This window comes from Maylandia zebra, linkage group LG14, assembly GCF_041146795.1.
Source record: "Maylandia zebra isolate NMK-2024a linkage group LG14, Mzebra_GT3a, whole genome shotgun sequence".
In the NCBI taxonomy this organism is placed as follows: domain Eukaryota; kingdom Metazoa; phylum Chordata; class Actinopteri; order Cichliformes; family Cichlidae; genus Maylandia; species Maylandia zebra.
The window spans coordinates 26,016,843-26,031,481 of record NC_135180.1 but is presented as its reverse complement, the minus strand read 5'-3'; the positions used below and the strand labels follow the sequence as shown (position 1 = coordinate 26,031,481).

At 40.2% G+C, this 14,639-nt stretch overlaps 1 protein-coding gene across 1 annotated transcript; it reads left to right on the top strand.

Moving 5' to 3' along the window:
- Positions 1-7,473: 7,473 nt before the first annotated feature.
- Positions 7,474-14,055, top strand: LOC101486474 (extracellular calcium-sensing receptor-like). Its single transcript, XM_014408486.2, has 8 exons — positions 7,474-7,547; positions 8,030-8,324; positions 8,423-8,712; positions 8,824-9,116; positions 11,986-12,191; positions 12,314-12,535; positions 12,936-13,059; positions 13,151-14,055. The coding sequence occupies exons 1-8, from the start codon at positions 7,489-7,491 to the stop codon at positions 14,053-14,055; spliced, it is 2,394 nt and encodes a 797-aa protein (XP_014263972.2). The 5' UTR covers positions 7,474-7,488.
- Positions 14,056-14,639: the final 584 nt, after the last annotated feature.

The following is a 14,639-nucleotide window of genomic DNA, read 5'->3' as shown; positions in this document are numbered from 1 at the left end:
AGGTGGAGAGAATACGTCACTTGTTCATAAATAAAGAGAAGGAGAGAGAGAAAAAATGTGTGGCGAGATGCTCCCTGAGTCTGACTTTGTGTATGCATAATTACTAATATGAGTAGGCTTGGCTTAAGTGTGTGTATCCTAAACGACTGTGTACACTGTCTGACTGAAGTAAATGTGCTGCCGTTGAGCATGTATGTGTCGAAATAAAGGATGTTTGTGGATGAGTGTCGAAGCAGGTGATCGAGGCAGTGAAAGGAATAAAGAAAGAAACCAAGGACAGGGGTGAGCAGCATAAAACCAAGAGGGGGGGAGAGAGAGGGAAAAAAAAACGAGAAGAAAAAAAAACAAAACAAAACGTAAACATTCCAATTAAATCACTGACGGAGAGTGACGGTGTTAATTCTGCTATGAAATCACACTTTAAGATGCGATTTGATGCTGGTAAGTTAAACAGATGTTAATGCAAGTTAGTATGAGTGGATAGGGAAAGGGTGCAGCTGATTCTTATCTGGTGTGAGGTTAATACAGCCACGGAGTGATGTTGGGGTCGCGGTGGAGCTGTCCGTCCACGTACAGCCGGTCCACAGCGATGACAGCGCGGGAGCCCTTCTGGATGAAGCCGCGTCGGATTGGGAAGAGGACCCTGCGTCGTTCCAAGATCTCTTTGGGGAACTGGTCGTTCACGCTGAAGTCCGTTCCTTTTAATTCCCTGCCGCGGCTTTTCACATGTTGCTTTTGTTTGAAGTGGCCGAATTTGGCCACGATAGGACGTGGTCTCCCGGCCGTAGCCCGAATGGGGCCGAGGCGATGTACCCGATCGAAGACGATGTTCTTCACAGTGTCCTCCGGCAGCTTCAGGTGGGTTTTGATGAAGCTTTTTACCGTGGTCTCCGCGTCCTCTCCAGCGGCTTCTGGAATACCAGAAAATACCAGATTATCACGCATGCTACGAGCTTGTAGATCGATAACTGTTTCTTTTATTTTTTTATTTTCTCTATTGAGCTGGGTAACATTATCTGTGAGACATTTCACCGACTCCCTTAGCGTGGCATTTTCAGCAGCAAGCGTTTCCACCTGCTGCTGGCTGTACTCCAGGGATTCTCGCAAGCATTTAAATTCTCGGTGAAGAATCTCCACCAAGGACAGCCTTGCGTCGAAACTGGACAATCGCTTGTCGATTGACTCCAATATGTCGGCAATATCTTTGCCGGCTGGCGATGTTGAGCCGGGGGAATCTGCCTGGCGTTGTCTTTTCGACGACGGCGTCTCAGGTTTGGCCGGGGAAGCTGCACACGGGGTCTTCTTCATCACGAGATCCTGAAAGCACTGATCAATATAATCTTTGAGAGCCTCTAAACTCTCCTCGTTGTTCTCCAGGGTGTTGGAGATTATTTAGACAAATAGTGTTAGTTATAAGACAATTGATAAGTGTATTTGGTAATACTGAAGCTTAAATGAATTTGTTCAAATCTAAACTACCATTTGCTTTAATTTTCCGCCAAAATCTCCGGCGTCTGACGTCAGTTACAACATGAGTCGCTTACCTTGTCCGTCACTTACCTCCACTTCCGTGTGAATCCTAGTGTGTTCATAACACTTCCTACGTTGGAATAGACGTCAGCGCGAACTTTTGCATGTCTGCCATTACCTGCCCAAATAAGGAAGTTTTCGCGGAAATGTAGTTTTTTTTTTTTACCATCAGGGGCTCATGAGCCTATACTGGTGTTTTTAAAAGTTATCTTTGACTTTATGACTTTCTGTGTTCTTTCTGGGATGCTTAGGACTCATATTGCACTGCTGGAAATAGTTTATTTTGATGCATATGCTGCTTTTTTGCAAATTTGCAGTATAATATTTATTTTTGTTTTTTCTGCAGTATATAAAAATTGGTGTATTTCAAAAATAAAACTATGAAGACACTCAAAATAAATTTCCTGTGGTAGGAAAATATTTTGTGCAACTTTTTTGAATTTACAGTTTTGAGGGATAAGCCTCTTAAATTTCTCTAACTAGAAATATATGTTTAAAAAATCAAAAACGATTTTCAATTTTTATGTAGTTTATTGCACTTTTTTGCAATTTATGTAATTACTATGCACTTAATGCATACATATTATTAAAATCTGGACTATAATGGTTGTATTGATGTATAGCAACTTGAAATGCTCTCAAAAATGGCACTACAGCATGTAAAAATATAATATAAGCTCTGGCGGACTTGGTTCTATGGTAGGTGTTAAAGGGTTAAGTTGTAAACTGTCACGGTCCGCTGTGACGGACCGAGTGTAGAATGCGTGTAATGGACCCAGGTGCGTACACAAGTGAACAGACGGGAGTGAGCTTTAACAGAAGGCGAGCCTTTATTATGGCTGAAAACAAGGTGTGCAAATACAGCAGGGATGGCGTGGCTAAACAAAAACCTAAACTGGGAACAAACTATGGTGAGGCTATGGCTTGGAAGACAACAGACCAGGCATGGAAACACGGAGGGTGGGAACACAGATGACGCGACACAGACTGTAAGAAACACAGAGACTAAATACACATGAGGGATGATCAGGGGAAGTGGCCACACATGGGAACGCAGCTGACACACATGAACTTAACGACAGGACAGGAGGAGTGAGCTGAATACACAGACAGTGAATGCAGGCCTTCAAAGTAAAACAGGAAACATGAGACATGAACCGGGGAGACGTAGTACAGGGGGAGGTGACATAACTGACAGCATGAACTTGACAGTACAAGACACACAGACATAAACACACGAAGGGCAAGGGAGACGTAATGCAAGGGTAACATAATTACAAAAAGGACTGGACTACCTTAAAGAACCTAAGCAAACAATAAACAGCAAAATAGGTTAAGCATAACACACTGGGTCACACGACCCAGGACCATGACATAAACTGGTCAGATCTGACCTGAACATGACAGGAAGGCTAGACACACCAGGGTAAAAAGACGGACGAAAGTAATAAAGGCACAATAAAGGAAGTAATACTAAATACAAGACACAAAAAGACTACATACCCCCCCCCCCCACACACACACACACACACAAAGAAAAGAAATAACAGAAATGCATTAACAAAGACTTGACAAGATACAAGAGGATAGGAAGGCTAGACTTAAACCCAAGGAATTCAAAATATAGACAAGAAACACTAACAGAAAACCAGATTACAATGGTAGCAAAAACAAAACCATAAACACAGAGGATTTACAATAATGGGGAAAAATCAGCAAGGAAAAAAAGTAACCAATAAACAAACTAGTGCAAAACCCAAAACTCTGGGTCAAAGACCCAGGGCCATGGCCAGCATTATGGTCCAGTCAGTCATATCATACACTAATCTATTTATAGCAGCTGTCAATTGGAATTCTCATATCCCATCCCATGTTCATAAATTCTTGTTCTATGTCATCATCATATAGTTTTATACATAAAAAAACAGTAAAAACATTAAATAATCTTTTTAATGTGTTTATTGCCAGTTTTAGGAGCGAAGACTTTTTTCTTTTCTCTTGTCTCTTTTTTTTCCCTGACCCTGTGTTTGGAAATGTGTAGCCAATTAGATCATGACATTAAAATCTGAAAATATACACTTAATACCAAATCAAGGAAAACAAAATATATTTTTTTAAATCTCTAGAACACAATAGAAGAATATTTAGAAAATTTTGACACGTCTCTGGAGCTGCATCAGATATAGGGTTTTTTGGCTTTAGATTTGACTTTACTATCATCAGTATAATCAAATCAAACCCATCTATACTGCTATACATGATCTGTCCATTCTCATGGACATGCTCTGTGTCCATTTTTTAACCCATATTTCGAAAATGCAACTATATATCAATAAATGTCCGCTCTTAAAATTTACTTATTCGATTCTTTTCAGGGCGGGCTAACTGTGATACTAGAAACAACTATGAAAACTGTGACACTATTAAGGCTATGAATCCACAAGGCGTGAAGGTAAAACAGATGACCTGACGGAGACAGAGGACTTAAATACACACAATAGGTGATCGGGGGAGTGGAAACGCATGGGAAAACAGCTGACTAGAATGAACATAATGGTGTCACAGGTTAAGTGAAACTAAACACAATGACAAAGAAGACAAGACTCCTTCAAAATGAACCAGGAAACATGGAAATATGATCTCCCTCTCCCTAGCCACCTCCTTGAGCTTGTCCGGAGAAACACCAAGGCGTTCCCAGGCCAGCCGAGAGATATAATCTCTCCAATGTGTCCTGGGTCTGCCTCGGGGCCTCCTCCCGGTGGGACATGCCCAGAACACCTCACCCAGGAGGCATCCTTGTCAGGCGCCTGATCCACCTCAACTGGCTCCTTTCGATGTGAAGGAGCAACGGCTCTTCTCTGAGCCCCTCCTCAATGGTTGAACTTCTCACCCTATCTCTAAGGTCTCACCCACCCACCCACCCGTTTTTGCTTCAGCCACTGCCCGAGCCACATTCTGCTTGGCTGGTTGGCACCTATCAGCTGCCTCCGAAGTCCCACAGGCTAACCAAGGTCGATAAGACTCCTTGTTCAGCCTGGTGGCTTCCTTCTCCTCTGATGTCCACCATTTAGTTTGGGGGTTACCACAGGCACCAACCACCTTGCGGCTGCAGCTCATTGCAGCAGCTTCGGCAATGGAGATGCTGAACATGGTCCATTTGGCCTAAATGTCCCCAGTTTCCCTCGGAATGCCATTGAAGGTCTGCCAGTGTGCCCAAGCCATGCGTTAAGCTGGTACCTCTCAACCTCATGCACGACCTCAGGCTCCTTCCCCACCAGAGAGTTGACATCCCATGTCCCAATTGACAGACTTGGTAGCTGGGGATCGGTTTGCAAGGGCCTCTGCGCCTGGCCACCGCCCAGCACACAGTGCAAACAACTCCTACGGCACCTCCTATCGGTGGTGGGCCTATAGGAGGATGGGCCCATGTCCCCTTCTTGGGTTGTGTCCAGCCGGGCCCCATGGACTAAGGCCTGGCCGCCAAATGTTCGCCCTCGGGCACCCTCCCTGGGCCTGACTCAAATTCAAATTTTCAAATTCAAATTTTATTTGTCACGTACACAGTCATACACAGTACGATATGCAGTGAAATGCTTGGATATGCAGTCCAGAGCGGGGCCCTGGTAACCCTATCCCGGGAAGGGTAAACTGTTTCCTCTGTGATATTCTCTTAAGGGTCTTCTGAATTACTCTTTGACTGGTCCCTCACAATTTCCCATGGGAGACCCTACCACGGGGCAAAAGCCCCTGAACAACATAGCCCCTGAGATCCCTGGGACACACAAACCCCCTCCACGATAAGGTAGCGGTTCGCGGAGGGGAATTTAAAGCTGCTTCCAACTGTATTACAACAATGTTCACCACTTCCTGTTCTGACAAGTGATAGTCGTATGACACAGGAGGATATTAGGGACAGGGTGAGTTGGAAGCTGATTATCTACTGCGGAGACCTCTGAAGGCCATAGACAAAAGAAGAACTAGGAATTTACAATTCCCAAGAGGCAATAACATATAGTATTATGAGTAATAAAATGTAAAATCTATGGGGCATTTCAAACAAAACATACAGTGGTATGCAAAAGTTTGGGCACCCCTGATAATTATCATGTTTTTCCTTCATAAATCATTGGTTGTTTGGATCAGCAATTTCATTTAAATATATCATATTGCAGACAGACACAATGATAATTGAGAAGTGAAATGAAGTTTATAGGATTTACAGAAAGTGTGCAAAAGTGACTTAAACTAAATTAGGCAGGTGCATAAATTTGGGCACCCTTGTTGTTTTATTGATTTGAATACCTTTAGCACTAATAATTGGAACATAAAATTTGTTTGGTAAGCTCATTGACCCTTCACCTACATACACAGGTGAATCCAATCATGAGAAAGGGTATTTTTAATGATTGGCCAGGCCAATTGAAAGTTTTTCTCCTCTTTGCATCTTCTCTCGAGAGTGGCTACATAGGAGCCTCAAAACAACTCTCACATGACCTGAAAGCAAAGGTGCTGTAGGCTGATGAAACTAAAATTGAGTTATCTGGGCATAACAAAAGGTGGTATGCATGGCAGAAACAGAACACAGCATTTCAAAACAAACACTTGCCACCCACAGTAAAATGTGGTGGTAGTTTCATCATGCTGTGAGGCTGTGTGGCCAGTGCATATTAGCAAATTCTTGAAAATAATGTTCAAGAATCAGTAACAAAATTGAAGTTGCACCAAGGCTGGATATTTCAACAAGACAATGACCCTAAACACTGTTCAAAATCTACTAAGGCGTTCAGGCAGAGGATCAAGTACAACATTCTGGAATGGCCATCTCACTCCCCAGACCTGAATATTATAGAAAATCTATGGTGTGAATTAAACGGGCTGTCCATGCTTGGAAACCATCAAACCTTACTGAACTGGAGATGTTTTGTAAAGATGAAAGGTCCAAAATACCTTCTACCAGAATCCAGACTCTCATTAGAAGCTATAAGAAGTGTTTGGAGGCATTATTTCTGCAAAAGGAGGATCTACTAAATATTGATGGAATTTGTCTGTTCGGGTTCCCAAATTCATGCACCTGTCTAATTTAGTTTATTATCACTGTCTCGTGATAATAAGGTAATATAAGTTCACATTTTAGGATACTGTTTTTATACTATTATGACTTTTGTGCTCTAAATTTTAATTCCTTTGTATTACTACAGATAGTAGTTACAGAGAAAAGTCAATGTTAGAAGTAGTAATGATTATGCAGTACAGTCATAATGAATTCCTACAATTCCAGAATTTTCTTGCCATTTACACTTTCCAAAAAACATATTTAAATTATTAATACTCTATGATATTTTTCTGTCAAAGGTATACCAACATAAGATCTTGTGTGATTATATATGTTTTTTTGCAAATACAATTGGTGCAAAAGCAAAAAATATACACTCTTTCTGCTCTATGAAATATTAGTTAAGGATTAAAAATCTTTTGATGTTCCAATCTAAATTAAATAAAGCTGTATTGTATTATTTGCTGTTGCCAATTATTGTGAGGGAAATCTTGGGCCCAATCAAAACCATACTGTGAAGACTTAGAATGTCAACACTATGTAAGGGTTAATCCATGACCACATATTCTCAAGAAGATGAGAGGATGACGAAACCCCTTTGTTTGAAGACCTATATAAACCAATGGAAACAATGTGTGCCCATATACAGACAATTTTAGATGGAAATGGAGATTGCAGCTCTTGTAATTGGTCTGGTATTGGCTGTGTGTTTGTTTCACCTCAACTCAGCTGTTGCCTTTGCAGTGTGTCTAGATGGTATGAGACAAATGACTAGGCATATAGGAGCTCAAGATGGTACGACGGCATCCTCTCTGAACTGCAAGCTGCAGGGAAGCACTCGTCTACCTGCATTTTCAAAGGATGGGGACTTTGTTATTGGTGGTGATTTTTCCCTTCACGTCTACATGAACACAGTTTACAGTGACTACACCAGCATGCCTGAGCCTGCAAAATGCAAAGGAAGGTTAGTGAGTAAGAAAGTCAGTAATGGGAAGAAGAAGAAGTAAAAACATGTTGGACTGTATGAGGAGAGAAATGTTTTCATGTGTGTTATGATCAATGGAACTAGATTGATTCTGTGTAGTGTTAAAAAATAAAAAAAATAGTCATTTATTTTTTATAAAATAATTTGTTGTGTTTTAAAAAACAGAAATTATACAATATGTTAAATAACAGTTTTATAAAGGAAATGATTTAAAGGAAATGATAAAGGAAATGCATTTAAATGTATTATATTTTAAAGGAAATGAAAAGACTTTAATTAGTAATCCATAATTTTCCACTAATTTCTTATGCTAATCTTTTGTGCTCAATTTAACTGGTCAGGCAACATTTTGATTAACATTTGATCAACAGATACAACCAGCAAATGATCCTGTTGTTGGTTCTATTTAACTTAAACTAAATCTACAGTCTATATTCTAACATTGACACAACTATTTTCAGCCTTTACACCAGTGAACTGCAATCATCACGTGCAATGGTTTTTGCCATAGAAGAGATTAACAACAGCACAGAGCTGCTGCCCGGAATCAGGCTCGGGTATCAGATCTATGACTCATGTGCATCAGTGCCTGTAGCAGTGCACATGGCATTTCAGTTTCTAAATAGCTTCGACCCTGTGTTTTCCATGGATAACAATTGCTCACATTCTGGTATGGTGATGGCTGTTGTTGGTGGCTCTGGGTCTACGACATCCATCAGTTTGTCCCAAGTCATCAGGTCCTTTAACATTCCCCAAGTAAATGTTTTCAATTTCTGTCAATTTTTGAATTTAAAATATGTATGTGCATGATATTTGATTTTGCGGTGTGTGGTGTTTTATTTCATTTGGTTTAGGTGAGCCACTTTTCAACATGCTCATGCTTGTCTGACAAGCAGCAGTACCCCAATTTTTTCAGAACATTTCCCAGTGACCAGTTCCAAGCTGAAGCAATGGCCAAGCTGGTAAAACACTTTGGCTGGACTTGGATAGGTGCTGTTCGGTCAGATTCGGATTTTGGAAATAACGGCATGGCTTCATTTCTAAAAGCAGCACAGAAAGAGGGGATCTGTGTGGAGTACTCTCTTTCTTTCCATCGAACATACCCACATAGCAGAATTCAGAGAGTAGCAGATGTTATCCGCAGGTGTCCTCATCGCAGATATTATTTCCGCAAATATTAGATTTACTGTCTTCAAAATTACATTTTTACAGTTACACTTTAAAATGCTTCTAATGCACAATATTGTCTGTCAAGGTCTACAGCCATGGTTGTTGTGGCACTTCTATCTTTAGGGGACATGAGGGCACTGTTGGAGGAGCTATCATATGAGCCTTCCCCGTCTCGCCAGTGGATTGGCAGTTTCTGGGTAACTAACCCAGAATTAATGAGGTTCAGTTTCTGTGCTGGGGCCATTGGATTTGGGATTCCAAAGTCTAGAATCCCAGGCCTCAGAGACTTCCTGCTGAATCTGTCCCCCTCACAAGTGGCGTCTTCTCAAATACTTACTGAGTTCTGGGAGGATGCATTTAACTGCACACTGACCAAAAGTAAGACATTTTTCTTGGTTTAAATTATCTGATCAACTGCTGATGTTACAAAGTCTAATGCTGCTTCATGGGCTGACCTACTTTCATTGAAAAGCTATGAATGGTGACCAAGTGTGAGGTGAGAATACAGGTGAAACTCCAAAAATTGTAATAATGTGCAAAAGTTCATTTATTTCAGTAATTCATCTTAAAAGGTGAAAGCAATATATGATATTAATATACTAATATAATATATTCCTGCAGCAGGGCCTTCAAGGCCTTCAAATGTCGTATTCCTCTTGTCAAGCTGCTCCTGAACAACAGATGTCAGAAGCGTCTTACCTGGGCTAAAGAAAAAAAGAACTGGTCTGTTGCTCAGTGGTTCCGCTTTTCTGATGAGAGGAAATCTTTTCATCTGAGGCTGTGCTGAGGCTTTTATTTTTACACTGTTCCTGCAGCAGGGCCTCAAGGGTGGTCCAAACCTCTTCTCGCTCTCCTCCATGCAAGAAAATTTAAATCCTTAAAGTGTGGCCAAGCACAGTAGCTATCTTGAGCAACAGATACTTGAGGGTAGCTATACGTTGTGAAGGTAATCTTAAATATCACCATATAGTTTGAGTCATCATCGGAGACCTCCATGGTATGATGCAGGTGGCAGAAAACAGATAACCCCCTGAACATGAGACATATGTCTCACCTCAGTAATTATTTTATTTTAACCCTATTTTGAAGAAACAGTAACAAAAAGTTAAAAATTTACTTGCATGGTTTAAGGACAGTCGCCACCTTTTGGAGTTTTACCAGCTCTAAAAGAGTTAAAGTTACTAGCTTGTGCTTTTGCTTGTCTAAAGCAGCAAAACTGCCTCTTGATTCTTTAGTAGATGAAACATCCTGTATGAGTGGCTCTTTCTGTTGCCCCATTGGTGTTTGCTCCTACTGTAGTTCCTCCATATTAGCAGGGCTGTCTTTAAGGCATCTAAATTTTCTTCCTTTTCAGTGTCATAAAGCTGTTGAATTTTACTTAAAATAGACTTTCGGCACGGCAGTTGGAAAATTGGGTCCCCTGACGATAACTGTAGTACATTTTCTAACCACCTGTCTTCTACCAATGATAGTGGTTTACAGTCAGAGCAATCAATTTTCGGAGAGAAATTTGTTACTTTGTCCAATGTTGAATTGCTAATTTTGGTCCTGAAGCCAGTCATTTCATCAAGTTTGGGCTGCTGACACCTTTTGACTGCTAGAGTCCACAGCTCCAACAGTTTCTGTGCTCACTGCAACGTGATTTGCATTTAGATGGTACCATAAGGTTGAAGTGTTTCAGTGGTATGCAAACTCCTTTTTTCACAGTTTGCACAAAACCACAATTATCAATCCTTCCATCGGTTGGGTAGTCTTTTGAAATTAAATTTGCCTCCGATCATTCCTAGCAACGCACTTTCTTCTTATTCTTTGTAGCTCTGATGTGTGCATCACTGTAATCGATATACCAGGAAATTGTGCATTGACAAAAGTTAGCTTTTGCCTGGAATGCAAAGTGCAATTAAATGCGTATATTTTTTATTTCATTGTTTTTTTCCAAATTAATTAATCGCAATTAACGCGTTAAATTCCCACTCCTAGTTTTTATATAACCAATTCAAAGTACTTACAGAACAATCAGGTGTTCTGCATTAAAGAAGATAACACACAAATAATTTTTGCTACTCCAAAAAAATATTTTTGTCCACTCTAACATAAAGGAGAACATCACTAGCCTGATAGCTGCAGGCCTGAAAGCAGGAGGTCTATCACTCCTCGTGTTTCAACCTGGAGGCAAAGTTTACATTGCAATCTGCCCTTGGTGGCATTTTGGCAGCAACTACAACATTTAGCAGTTGCCTCATTGTTCTGACACACAAAACAAAACGATCGACTGTACGACACACTAACGACACACTCCAAACACGCTAATCTCTTGCATCTCAAAACTCGCTCTTTTTCTTTTGCTCTCTCGCTGCCATCACTCCTAAAATTTCTCCCTCTTTCTAAGCAACCAATGCCATGTTGCCATATCATCTTTTGATTGGTCGACATGACACATTTTTCCACCATTAGGAAAAAGGTGTTTTTTCTTTTCTTTTGAGAAGAGACTGCTTTCGAGCCCTTTCCTTAGAAAACACTGCAGTAAACATAACAAAACTCTGTTTTTTTCGTGGCTTATCAACACAATTTAAAAACTGGTACATACTTTGAAGTTCACACTGTTATAACAAGAAATGGAGACTAAGGGTTGTCCAGGGTTGACATAACATCTTGTTGCTGTGTCATCTTAAACTGGTCATGTGTAGTTTGAGTCAACATCAGAGACCTCCATGATGATATAGAGGTTTTTGAATAAAGTAGTCATGGTAAACTACTTTATTCTTCCTCAGCCAATCAGCAGCACTTGTGTGACTTTGCCCCCCCTCCCCCAGCTCCCGGTAAGATGAAGACAGCTTCAATCATCTGTGTGCTGAAAAATAGCAACGCATTCACATCGCATTTCCTTGTTAGTAATGGCAATGTGATTGTACGATAGAAAATGCAATTAGCTAGATTACTGTTAGTGTTATGTCCTATATGTCTGTGAAGGTTCTCAGTCATCCAGGTCATCGTAGTCAAAGGAGCTTGCAAAGAAAAGCGTCTGGACTTCTTTAAGTTACTTGAAGACGTTTACTGTTACTGTTATGTCCTATACTAATTATTCGTGGTAGGATTATTTTCCATTTTTTATTTTATTTTATTTTATTTTATTTTTTATAAAATAAATATGTTTCATGGTACCAGCATGATTTGCAACATTTATAAAGAGAACACATCTGAGATCTAGTTTAATGTTGACATCTGCTCTGTCTTTTTGTGATTTTAGATGCCACTGCAAAGAAGAAAGTATGTGATGGAAATGAAGACATACAGAATCTGCAAAACCAGTACACTGACACATCACAGCTCAGAGTTACTAACATGGCGTACATGGCCGTGTATGCAGTAGCACATGCCATCCATAATGCAGTGTGCCAGGAAATAGATGGCACTGTAGAGTGTGACAAGTTAACCAAGTTAGAATCCAAACAGGTCAGAAGAAATAAACATGTTGATGTCAGTGTCTTTCACCAACTGCAATATAAATTGATATGCAATATTAATATTTGTTATTGAAATATTGCATCTTTTTTTTTTATCCCTAATTTTATCAGATTTTAATTGAGCTGAAGAAAGTAAATTTTTCCCAAAATGGCTATGATGTGTCATTTGACGCTAATGGGGATCCTGTGGCTATTTATGAACTGGTTAACTGGCAGAAAAGTGAAAACGGCGTGACTGAGATAGTGGCTGTAGGGCTGTATGATGCATCATGGCCCGTGGGCCAGGAATTCCAGATAGACAAAAACATTACCTGGATGGAGGGTAGCATGAAAGTAAGCAGTCAGAATTTGACAAACTTTAGTAATAATAATAATGGATTGCATTTATATAGCGCTTTTACAATTCTACTATTCATTCACTCTCGCATTTACACACTGGTGGAGGCTAGCTACAGTTGTAGCCACAGCTGCCCTGGGGCAGACTGACAGAAGCGACGCTGCCATATCGCGCCATCGGCCCCTCTGGCCATCACCGGTAGGCAACGGGTGAAGTGTCTTGCGCAAGAACACAACGACCGAGACTGTCCGAGCTGGGGCTCAAACCGGCAACCTTCTGATTACAAGACGAACTGCCAACTCTTGAGCCACGATCGCACGATCGATTAGTAAACAACAACACACAGCTGCATAGTAAATATTTACGTTTATTCTGCAACCTTTATGTCTTTCACAGGTGCCAGTGTCAGTGTGCACGGACAGTTGTCCTCCAGGAACTCGTAAAGTGTTGCAGAAAGGAAAACCCATCTGCTGCTATGACTGTACAGCATGTCCTGAGGGGGAGATCAGTAATAGTACAGGTAAAGAGAAATGATTACGATGCATTTAAAATGTTTCATTGTGTATATATGAAAATCAAGAAAAAATTGTATTTATTTGTTTTTTATCCAGATTCGACTGATTGTTTACCATGTCAAAAGGAATTCTGGCCTAACAAAAAGAGAGACACTTGCATCCCTAAGCCTGTAGAGTATCTTTCCTTTCAAGACCTCCTAGGAATTATCCTGGCTACATTCTCAGTCATTGGTGCCTGTCTGACCATCGTAACTGCGGCTGTATTCTTTTGTCATAGGAAAACTCCAATTGTCCGAGCCAACAACTCTGAGCTGAGCTTCCTGCTGCTCATCTCACTGACTCTGTGTTTCTTATGTTCATTAACTTTCATTGGAGCACCATCAGAGTGGTCCTGCATGCTGCGTCACACTGCATTTGGGATCACCTTTGTACTCTGTATCTCCTGTGTACTTGGGAAAACTATAGTGGTTTTAATGGCTTTTAAAGCTACAATTCCAGGTAGTAATGTCATGAAATGGTTTGGTCCTCCACAGCAAAGAATGACTGTTGTGTCTTTCACCTTTATTCAAGTTTTAATTTGTACTGTTTGGTTGGTAGTGAACCCTCCCTTTCCAATAAAAAATCTAACCACGTACAAGGAGAAAATCATATTGGAATGTGCATTAGGCTCTGCTGCTGGCTTCTGGGCTGTGCTTGGATACTTAGGCATACTTGCTGCCTTTTGCTTTGTTTTAGCAGTCTTAGCCCGCAAATTACCTGATAATTTCAATGAAGCCAAGCTTATCACCATCAGCATGTTGATATTTTGTACTGTCTGGATCACATTTATCCCAGCATATGTCAGCTCTCCTGGGAAATTCACTGTAGTTGTGGAGATTTTTGCAATTCTGGCCTCCAGCTTTGGACTAATAATGTGTATATTTGCTCCCAAGTGTTTTATCATATTGTTTAAGCCTGAGAAGAACACTAAGAAATATTTAATCAACAAAAATCAGTTATAGTATAGAGCTTCTAGTACTTGCTAATGTTCATCAATTCCTGTTCTGAAAAGTGAGTGGTGTGACACATGAGAATGTCAGGGATAGGGTGAGTTGGAAGCTGATGATCTACTGTGGAGACCCCTAAACAGCGTAGACAAAAGAAGAAGAACTAGGAATAATACTGTGGAAACCAAATTTAACAATCCCCAAGAGGCAATAACGTATGGTATGGTATGGTAAACAAAACATATTACCTTATTATCATGAGTTTAGTACCATATAATGATCTTAAAGTTAAATATAAGTTCAGATTTTAGTATACTTTTTTCTATACTATTATGCTGATAATAATCCTGGTCCTTTGTTTGAACATGATGATGTGATTATTAAATATCTTTTTCAGTGATGCTGTGGCTTATTTCCCAGAAGCAATGTTTAGTTTCTATGTAAAAACCATAAATAAGGAAGGCATAATAAAGAAAACTACACATTTCTTTTTTATTTTGTAGTAATAACAGATTGATCAATGCCATGAGGTATAATGATTGTCTATATGCAGTAATATAAGGCGCTTGGAAAGAAAGTAACTAGACTTCTTTGAGTTT